The 11,390-nt window shown below is 48.1% G+C and overlaps 1 protein-coding gene across 3 annotated transcripts in view; it reads left to right on the top strand.

Annotated features, from left to right (window-relative positions):
• Positions 1–11,390, top strand: part of LOC105568726 (AF4/FMR2 family member 4) — a 254,235-nt gene that overhangs the window by 174,008 nt on the left and 68,837 nt on the right. For all 3 annotated transcript variants that reach the window (XM_012024593.1, XM_012024595.1, XM_012024594.1), the window contains exons 5-6: positions 2,910–3,005; positions 6,626–6,662. In XM_012024593.1, coding sequence (XP_011879983.1) covers positions 2,910–3,005; positions 6,626–6,662 — 133 coding nt within the window. The remainder of the gene's footprint in view (positions 1–2,909; positions 3,006–6,625; positions 6,663–11,390) is intronic.

Here is an 11,390-nt window from a genome sequence, read left to right as displayed (position 1 = left end):
GAACAAGAGAGAACGAAATAGCACAAAACAGAGTTTGTCCTTTTTCTACGTGAACCTCTGCCCCCACTGCTCAAATGAAGGCAAACGCTCGGTCTAGATATATTATGTCTATGATGCCTACTTTGTCATTTGCTTTCGTTTTGCCTCGATCCTTTCTGCGCATCCGCCATCATTTTGGTGGAGCCAATGAGACGGATGTTGTATATGTGGTAGTGTGAAATCAGTGCGACAGTGTGACAGGATTTTATACCAAAACCATGGCGGAGTACCACGTGATCGAAGCCGAAAAGATCAAAGGACCGACAAAGAGTGGGGATACTAGTTATACTATGCGAGAACTATATTCGCGAGCGTCAAGGCCTCTGCGTCTACGATGCTAGAACTTGCTCCAAGTTCTGGTTTCGAGAAATGTGTAGCCAATCAACTTGCAGCTATTCTATAAAGGCTGGCGTACGATTATCCCGGATCTCTCCACGTGATCGTTGTGACTTAACACGAGATTAGTGCACGAGCCGCCGTGACTCGAAATGCCTTGCCAATCGACTTGCAGCTATTCCATAAAAGCTGCCGGTTGATTGGCTACACATTTCTCGAAATTTGGACCAAGTTCTAGCCATCGTGGACATGGACCTATACGGAAGTGGGGAGACAAATGTGTCGCGAGTGTTCGAAGCGGTGTAAATGTTACCTCGCCTATTACTTTCGAAACTTCGGAGCGACGCGTGTCGGATCGAGTGATCCTCGAACGAGATGAGTGATGTACCGGTCACTTGCTGACGCGTGATTTTTTCAATCCGGATCCCCGTGCGGTTCGAATTGGCCGTTTGTTTTACGCGATCTTTAAGCCTGATCTAGAAACATTCCATTTTGTAGCCAGTACGTTTAAACAATTTGTCGCGCAATTGATAAATTGTACATTGTACATATCGACAATCTTTTCATTGAATTACGTCTGCAATACAGAACGTTTCTATCAGTTTTTGACTCGACTTCTCGGGCCGCACTGAATACTGTGGTATCTAACGTCTTCCCAATTTCTTTTGCTCGGGATTCATTAATTTGCGAGGGTGCAAACTGCGGCGTTAACAGCTTCGAAACTGCGAACCGTGGGAAATGAAGAGTTTCTCGCGGATTAAATTTCGACCTTTCGTAATTTCAAGTTGTCGGGTGTACACTGAAGTTTTAAAAGTTGCGACCAGCGACCCGCCGTCGTGGAACTCGTCCCGAGATTTCGCGGGAATCAATGGCGCTTCGCGTGTCGCCGGCACGAGGTAAGCCGAATATTGATCCGGAAGCGTATCGCCAGCCGCGTACATTACGCATTCGTCCAGATTCGTCCGTCGCGATTCCTTTTATTTTTTTTCCCGCCGGTGCTTTTAGTACTTTATTTTCCGGCGAGCGCGTCGCGCGTCGAGTGCGCCCGCCGATCGCACGTAAGAACGTAAGCACTTCGCCGCGAGGGCTTTTGTCTCGTCGGCTCTTTGTTTCCCGTCGACGGGTGTCTCCTCGGCGGGTCAATGAATCGGCCTGCGCGCCACGACGACGCCCGCCCGTGGAAATGCGTTTCGTTCGATGCTTCGGGAACGTGGCGCAATTGTTCGACAGTTCGCGACTTCGTGTCGCTTCGGCCTCGCTACTGCACATCGCGCGTATGCTGAGCGCGCGCGAATGTGTTGCGTTAAATTGTCTGAAAATGCTCAAACGTTTTTCTAATGCTATATTCCTATTTTACGTTCCGAGTTTCTAGAGCTATATACGTAGAAAGGAATAATTTCGGTCTCGATTCTTTCTTCAATTTGTTTTTGTGATCGGAGGATGAGACGTTGAAGAAGAACTTTATCGATATTTAAGTTTTTTTCTGTTCTGCTTTAAAATTCGTTTTTTTTAGTTTGAAACATTATGCATTTTATGCTCGTCTGTTTCAATGTCGAGCTCTCTGGCAAAGCCAAGGGTAAGCTAAGAGTCTAATCGAAATTAAATGGAGGAGTATGGAGATTTGCCGTCACTTGCGAGTTAGCTTTAAATTTCTAAAAGTCGCCATCTGCTTCAGGGCGTGTGCGAATGCGTCAATAGGAGCGTTCGCGTTCGGATGCTCGCACTCGCGTGGAATTCGCCCGGCCGGGCTCTGTTGGACATTGACGTAATCGCGTCCCAGTTGCACCGCACGCTATTACGCAAACGTGTTGTTATCGAATCGCGCGGCCGCTTCTTTCTCTCGCGCCTCGGGAGGCGCGAAGAAAGACGGATTCGTCATCCCTTCCCACGTGAATCATGCGTTAATTAGCGTCGATATCTTTTCTCAATATTTGCACACCGATTACCGTCGTACATCGCAATGTAATCTCGTCGTATATTATCATCTCCGAGTAGCTAAGGGGATCCTAAAGCCGTCTGTTTTATCGGAGTTCTTTGTTAGAAGTAATCTTTTAAGTGGCTTTATAGAAATGCAAAATTCTTTTGTGGAATTAAGGTACGCAGCAAAATCTAGACTATGCTGGTCGACTTTATATCAAAAACGAAAAACTTTTTTTAATTTAGTAATTTTTGGTACACCTGACGACAATATTTGCTTGATACAAGAATTCTACAATAAATTTGTACAAAATGAGGCCAGCGTATTCTAGGGACAACATTGTTGGTGCGAAAGCTGAAATAGCGAGATGAACGATTTCGACGAAACGTAGGTCGAGTATTGCCAAGAGACGAAAGCGCTTAAGGTTCGCTTAAAATTGACGTAGGAAAGTGGAGAAGCGATTCTCAAAGGTGTCGGGGGGAAAAAAATAGACGCAAGGTCTTCGTCGCGCGCGCGTTCTAGGATCAATTCGTCAGCTCGCAAGACGAAAATTTAGAATCTCGCGGAACGCTTTGATCGTTCTTCTCTGACCAGTTCTTTCTTTCTGCCCTCGCAGGATGTAGCTGTGCCACTCACACCGCTGACGGCGATCGCACAGACACCGCGGAAGGAGCACGAGTCCAAGTTCACCTTCAACCCCCATCTGGCGAAGGTAAGAATCGATCGATGCACCCACTCACCGTAACTAGGCTCTTACATCTCGCCGATCAAAATGGCAAACGGGCGAATCGAGAGTAATCACTACTCCGTTTGAAAAAGCGCTTTGACATTCGCTACAGAGGGCTGCCTTAATTCTCCCGTTTCACAGGGAGGATACTTCCGGTTTGCTGCGACATTTTGTCCCCCACGCCGATTATTACCTTCCTCGCGATTTTTTATTCAGAGCAGCGCGATAAAACGGCAGGCACGAGAATGAAGAGATACGAGAGATGCCTCTGAAAGACAGGAATAAGTTTTTCCCTTCTTTTATTCAGTATCGAAGTAAAACGGTTCGCGCTTTTGTTTTACGCGACGGGGAAAGGGTTAGAGTTCATCGAGCGCGAAACGATATCAGAATTCAGAGAAAACACACGGGGAGCCACGTGGCGTGTGTATCACCGTAACGCGTTTAAATGAAAATAGCGTGAACGTGAACTTCGTTGCTCTCGAGCGGCGCATATTTTTGGGAAAAGCGAGAGGGACGGGTGCAAAACGGCGAGATTGACTTCGCGCCTGTCTCTCTCGCGAGCGCGATAACTCACAAGCGCGATATCGATCGCGGCAACGTTTCGGATCGTTCGTGCCACTTGGCGTGATGTCAAGCGTCGCTCGGTGCACGCGTCGGTGTGCGCGTATCCCGCGCGTGCACGTGTACGCGCGTACACGCAAGGACAGCGGACCTTGTCGTGGATGCGACGAGGCGCGAGAGGCAGTCGCGTAATGTCTTATTTGCGTGAATTAGCATTTTACGAGTCACGGCGGCTCGGGCGCTAATCTCGCGTTAAATCGCAACGATAACGCGGAGATCCGCGATGCGCGTGGCCGAATACACGCATTAGCTTTGCGACTATTGCCAAAAAAGACGTCGGGTATTAAACGTTTAACCGCTCGTCGATACGCTTGTCACTTCGCGATTGGCGTATAATTTCTAATGGCGACGCTCGCGGTTTTCCGCCGATTGAAATCATTGGCGTTGACGCGGCTGCGCCGAGATGTTTAGGTGATCGTCTAATTGAGCGTTTAATTGATCGGAATTCGCACTCGGTTGCCGGTTGTTGAAACAGCGTTTTGACGGGCGGGGAACATTTGATACCTGCGGGCGAGTAATTCTGGAGCAATAATGTGTCGGCCGGGTGGGAAATGTCTCGGATCGCATTAATTCAAGCTAGGTCCCGTGCTACTTGGCAACGTATCAAGCGTTCGCCGCTCTCAAAAGCTGCAGCGCGGCCATAACGCGACGAGGGGTGGAGCGGGGTTGGAGCCGGCAGGGTCGACCGACCGCTCGGTAAAAGAGAGCGAGAGAGAGAGGGCCTCGTAAGAGCCGCCCGGTTTAATTCGGGGTACGGCGTCTCTTTTGCGGTGACACTCATCCGACGGAAAAACCCCGTCGCTTGACCGCGCTCCGCGAAAAACGGTGTTACTTTGTAAATAAAACTGCGGACGAGACTAATCCGTCCGTCCACTCTTTTCAGCCCCGTTTCTTGCCGCTCGCGAGAAAAATCTTCTCGCGATAGCATTGATAAATAAAGTGGCTTTTTTACATTCCCGATATGGAAATCTACACTCGGCGCGCAATCATCTCGAAGATTTGCGAGAGAGAGAGAAAGAGAGTGGGGTGAATTTATTTTTAATGAGCGAGAAAGAGTACGCGTCAGAAGTCTCTCGCATAATAAAAAGTTTTTTATCTTGTTGCCAAAGGCGAAAAATATTTAGTTTAGTCATTACGAAGTTAGATTATGAGATTAGCTGAAACTTTCTTCGATTTTATAGTTCGTTTTCACAGCATATTTACGAGAAGGACGAAAATCACGATAACAAAATTAAAGAGCCGTAAAATAGTTTGCGGAGCAAGAAAGAAAGCTTGTGTATTAAAAATTAAGAAATGAATTTTCTAAATACCGAGTTTCACAAAAATTTAAGCGACTTCGGCCGGCCTGGACTGCGAGCGAGCTTTCAATTTACGCGCGTTGTTAATCAATCGATCGCGGATCTCTGAGAGTTTTTCAACTTTCACCGGCGTTTGTCATGCGCCGCTGCCGATTTATAACGTCTGGTAGGGCTTTGCATGATATTTGCAGCCCGACACACGCTGCAGGAGACTGCATTGCGTATTATAAATTCGTTTCCCCTCCTCTCCCCCCCCCGTCCCCCGCCTACGAGACTGCGGAAGGTTCGGCGAAGAGCCGGGGGAAAAAGTGTGCGCGATAAAAGAGCGGAGGGAACGGAGACGCGGAACGACGACGGCGAGACCGGGCGAAATCGGCCTCGTAAAAGTGGATTAATTCGCCGTATATACATATATATGTATATACACGTACGTACCTTCCCCGCCCGGGGATCCTTTTTGCGTGCGCGGGTAAATTGTAATAACGGCCGAATGCAAAATCGCTGCCGGCGTTTTCTCCGCTCAAACGTCGCGAGAATTACTCGCGGACTTACCGGGGATGAAATAGCGCGCGGCGCGTTCGCGAAATTGCGTGGCGCCCGGTGGATCCCCGGCCCGGTGGTCGACTTGGCGCTCCCGCGGAATCGTTACGCGGTATAATACCGGGTCTTTGTAGACGGTATAATTACCATTTAGCAGGTAACTTAAGCAGGTGCGTGCGCTTTCCGATGGCTCGCGTTGCGTGCGAGAAGCGTGGGGAATTTATGCTCTATCTTTATGGTGCCACGCCGCGCGCGGTGTAGCAAAGGTCTCTGTCCACGATGCTCGGTCCGAGTTTCGAGAAATGTGTAGCCAATCGACTTGCAGCTTTTATGAAGTAGCTGCAAGTTGATTGGCTACACATTTCTCGGGACTAGAACTAGGACTACGTTCTAGCGTTGTGGACGCAGGTCGTAATAGAGGTAATTGGTTGTTATTTGAATCGACGAAATATTTCGTGCGATTTAGACTATTAACAATTGCACTGGCAATTCGTCTTACAACAGCATAGTCGCTGATCTGATTTTTTTTTTACGGCATTTCTTTGCGGTAGACACTTGGTTGCAAGTTGATTATCTCGCGTCAAGTCTCGCCGGAAGTGCCGCCGAGGCCGAGATGTTAATTTCACTCGCGATTGCAAGAATGCACGTAAAGGGCCGGCCAAACCGCGCGATAAATTTCTATTATGCCCAGGGAGAAGGGTATGCTGGGTATCAAGGGAGACGCAGGGACGCGTTGTAAATTACTCGATGCGGAAACGAGAAGCGAGGGGACAAAGTACACCGCCGCGGTTCCCTTTACAAATTTTCCCAGATCCGTTTAATTTCCCGCTGTTGTTTTCGCCAACTTTCCTCCTTCGCTCCCTTTTGCAACGTTAAATCCTTACCGACGTTATTTGACAAACTATGTGTAAACTATGCCCGAGTTATTTGCCGTGTGCCGTTTTCCAGAAGCGAATATAATTCTCGGGTAGGTACGCGGCGCGACGTCTCGTTTGACGCCGCCGGTTCCCAAGGGCGGCAAGCGAGAGATTCTGCAAGAAGGGACGTGGTCCACGTGCGATCGGCCCTTTCCCGCGGAATACGATACGATCGCTGAAAGCCGACTGTCCCGAGTAAATTCTTACGTATCCTATTTTTCTTTTGCAGTTGACGGAAGTCGCCCCGCCAGAGCCTGCGAAGCCACGTGAGTACTCGAAAGATTTCTTAGTCTCTTCACGGAAAAAAATGTTGTTGAATTAAGCAAAATGAAGCTGCTTCAATTAAACGTTAACGTCACGGGCTGCCACAAACATAAATAATTCGCCCAATTGTATTTGCTATGGATTTCAATTTTGAGCATTGAACTAAATATCCAGATTATTAACCCTTTGAAGCATTCATTTTTCTATTGAACCATTTTTTGTGAAATACTGTACCCTTGTACCTTCGTACAAACCTTCTGGATACGTTATCGTGTACGAGCATTACGTGCGTGCACGTACGTCGTCGGCAAGTTTTCCCCTTCCGATTGCAATTCCTTCGCGGGGTTATACACCGAGGGGGAAAAAAATGTCCTCTCCGCATTACGCGAAAGCGTGTAACGAATCATTTGCATCGGCGTAATTGGCATGAGGAATCTCGTTTACGCGCGCTTATTTTCATACGAAATCACTTGCACGGGGATATTTCATTAAATGATTGTTATATCGTATTTTTTTTAAATAAGGGGGGTCGAATTGGACGCGCGGCGGAATCCTCGTCACGCACGCCGCTGCATTTTCACGAAGTTGAAGTTTTATTAACGTCAGCGCTGAACGCGCCGCTGTCAACTTTCGAGTCGGTGTACCGGCGTTTACCGCAATTTTTCGCGATAAAACACACGTTGTGTCAGAATGCAGAATATAGGATCACCGGCGGACATAATTTCTGGAAACTGTCCGCTACATTCGCCGACGATTAAAACGCAACGCTGCGTATATCGCCCGGAACGATATTTTAAAGTCACGCGCGCAGTCGAATGGATATTAATCGGCGCGTCTGTAATTCGCGCGTGCAGTATCGATATGGAATTCACGGATCGATGCGAGAGTTTTATATACATATCCGCTTAACAACATGTTTTCATAAAAAAAAAAGAGGAAGAGGATCGGGAGGAATATTCGCTGCAGCGGAACGTAAAAACCTGTGGATTCCGCGCGAAAGCCCCACCGATCGTCGATTTCGCGGGCGCGATTTCATGAATCAGCCGTCCGACCTCTGGCATTCGTTCATTTAACCGCTTAAGCGCGCGAAATACGCGTTATTTATTCGCTCGTGCGATCCTCGCGCGACTCATTATTCATCGCAGGTCGCGGCGCACGAAGCTCGGTCCCTCTTTTAATCTCGTTATCGGTTTCTTGTAACGTTTATATTAGGATCTGCAATGGACGCAGCGAGTCGCAAGCCGCCCAGAAATCGACTGCCATCGGCCGATTTCTCGCCGGCTCGCGATTTTTGCCGCGTCTAATAGTAGAACCGCCCTTAGGATACTATCACATTTGTCGTACGACGAATTTTTTAAGTGTAATGTTGATTGGCTACAGGATAGAAAATTTCTAGATACTCGAGAACTTTTCTATCCCGCTACCAGTCAACACGCTTGGAAAATTTGTCGTACGACAAATGTGATACCAGCCTTACTGTAAACCCGTTGCTTTGATGTCTAATTTGAGCCCCAAAGGCTTGAGAATAATTTTACTATACACGGAAAGAATTTTTTCGTAAAATTTACACGGACAACATGACATTTTGTAGAATGTTATGAGAGTTTTTGGAAATTTTACCGTGCATTTTACTAGGAATTACACTTAGCACACATTTTACCGATAGAGAGTAAAATAAAAAAAACTCATAAAGTTCAAAATACCACGTTGTCCCACGCTTGCATGATTTTCAGGAAAAATTTTAAGAGAAAATTCTCACCGCGCCGCGCACGAGCAGCTAGGCGGAGGAACTTTGATTTTTAATAACTTACCGGAGCGAGGACTGGGATCTGGTGTACGTGGTTACCAAAATGTTAGAGTTGATCGCGACGCATTAGAAATAATTGTTCGCGTAAACGATTGTGACGTAACCGGATTTCCACGGAAATACCCCTGCGTCCGTTGTGCGCGATAAAAGGGCAACCGCGACGGCTTGAAAGTGTAATATTCGCATTGGAAGCATTTAAATATTTGACATCTCCTCCGCGAGCGCCGCGGCGCACCGGAAGCTTTTCCGGAGCGCAATACTTTTATGCACGTTAAATTCGACGTTGCGGAGGCCCGAGAGAGATACGCTGCTGTTAAAGGTAAATTAACACGATGTGTTAGTGCCGGCATTAATATTAATGTTAACGTCACGATTTACTAACATAATGTTTCGTTAAACAAGCCACCTGTTTATGCGGGAATTAATTACAGCCCCCCCCTTTCCTCATTCGAGAGTCATTGCAGCAAAAGAATAAAATAGGCTTGCTCGATGAAATTAGCGCGCGGAGTGGATGGTCAAGCGGATAATTTTCGCAGGAATCGAAATCTTGAAAAAGATTCGCGGATCCGTCGATATTCCGGTACTTCGAAACGAACGGTGAAAAGGGTTAGTGTTTCGTGAATTAACCATTTCTCCCCCTTCCGACGTTCCCTGCCCGATACTCGAATGCCAGTGGCCACTTTACAACGACTATTATCGGGGTTACAACCGCCCCTCGTCAACGATCGGGAGTCGGGACGAATTTGCTTCTCGTTGGGTAAATTTGAACTAGTCCCTCCCTCTCGCGATAAGCCTATTTCGCACCCTTTACACGATTGCATTGTGCGAAAATCGTGTAACTCATTGACGTTGTTCAAAGGAGCAGCGAGTCGATTCTTAAAAATGGGGCGGGTTGTTGCTGAATATCTTTTTCTTTTCAATTTTCATCACTGTATTTTGCAAGTTGAAAACATATCGAGACAGCCGGCGTAATACTTTAATATAAAATTTGCGGCAATAGAAATGACGGCAATAATAGTAAAATTCGTTTCGATTTTTGTAAAAATGTATTAGCGATCGTGCGCAACGATAATTGCCGCAACAGAGGGATTAACGGTTGCGGGAAATTTGCGAAATTGATTGATAAAAATTTTCGCTCTTGAATAATACGAAATAGCGGGCTGTTTGAAAAAACGCCGGGAATATTTTTCGCAAATAACGACGTTACAATTATCTCGTATTTCGCATACACAGTTGCGGTCCACGAGTGTTTCCTACGCAATTGCATTAAATGAGTGACGTTTCTCGGTAACCGTAAGTAATTTAGTCGGTGAGAGCTGGAAATTGCAGGGGGATGGCGGGTCTTCTGGAAAGGGACAGGAATATCCGAACGAACCGCCCACGTTCCTTCTTTCTTCATCGGAATTTCCGCGGAACGGCATCGTATATACCGGGGACGGCGGGCGGCGCGACGCGGTTACGACTTATCAATTTATTTCTCTCTGGAATCACGAGGTCGACAGTTTCCCGTTAACGAGGTCCGGTATATCTTCCGCGAACTGCAGCAGGATCTTGCGCCGAGGAATCTATTCGCGCGAATTTCTCCTCGGTCGAGAGGAGAGACTCTCGCAATCGAGAGATATCGCATTCTCTGAAAGCTCGATTCGCGGTGGCGAGGGAAGAGAAAAATCGGAAGTAGACTTATATCATTTCATCCTGCTCGTTATGTCACCGAATATCAACGGCAGGATAACGAGAAACGGGGATTTCGAGGTAGAGAATGGCCGGGCTCTGTACAAGTCTCTCTCGCGGAGAGACGCGGAGCCCCGTCGATTTTACGTCTAGGAATTTCCGTTCGTATCTCGGTTGAGTCCTCGCGTTTGAACCCGTCGGTGAGTTTCGATCGGGTCTGTACCTCGACGCTCCATTGAGCAAATTAATGAGGACTGCGCGACATTATTGAGCCACGCAGGCGCGCGCGTGTAACATCGTCGGCATGTAATACCAAACCGTTGTAATACCGTGATCCGCGGAGCGAGCTCGACGAACGCTATTAACGCGACGCAAATTGCGCAACGTTACGTTCGAAAACCGCCTGCGACTTCGCACGCACGCGGAGTGGACCTTGATTTTCGATCGAGCCGGCCCTTCGGTCGATCCCGGTAATGATTTTCGCCGGCGTCCCTACCGTCATTTTGTCTATTGTAATTTAGAATCGCGATTTCAATTTCATTTCCAGCCTGACCGGAATCCTTTCGATCGCTTCGTCTAACTATCGAGCGTAATCTAAATTTAGAATTCGCGCGGAGTTTACTTCCACCTGCAGTCGCTTTACCACCGACTAGCCCGTCCGTCGGATCTCGAAAGTAGTTCACCGCGGGAACTCCCGGTGGAAAATCCCCACCCAAGGGCTGCAGTCATATTCAAGCGCGCTTGGTGGAAAAATCCCGATGTTCCCTTAATAAATAAGGAGCCGTTGGGCGGCGGAGGTCTTAATTCCGCGAAGCGTATCGCTTTCCTGATTAACGCGCGAGCGGCGAAGGAGTCGAGGTCGCGTCGAGCTGATTAAGAGAGGAGGGAAACGCGTTGAACACCGGAATCCCGACACGCGTGCGATACCCACGCCCACGCTCGCGACGCACGATCCACGACTACCTGCGCACGCGTGCCCACGCGAGCTAAACCCATATCCACCTCTTCCACCGAGGGTGGACCGTCGGTGTTAATGAGCGAAGGCGCGATCGCGTGACCGATGACCTTTGATGAACCTCGCGGGCCGGAGATGCCGCCGGGGGAACGAGGGATGAACGGCTATGCCGAATCGTTCATTCTTTATTCACCCCAGCGATCAAACAGCTCGGCGATCGTCGCGCGCGTGAAATTTTCTTTCCTATGGGGAATGCTCCCCGTTGTATCTCGCGCCGAGCATTAATGTGGGCTAGTC

This window comes from Vollenhovia emeryi, unplaced genomic scaffold (assembly GCF_000949405.1).
Source record: "Vollenhovia emeryi isolate VEMERY1.0 unplaced genomic scaffold, V.emery_V1.0 DF939127.1, whole genome shotgun sequence".
Lineage (NCBI taxonomy): Eukaryota > Metazoa > Arthropoda > Insecta > Hymenoptera > Formicidae > Vollenhovia > Vollenhovia emeryi.
The sequence above is the reverse complement of the archived record's forward strand: the minus strand, read 5'-3'. Positions and strand labels throughout refer to the sequence as shown.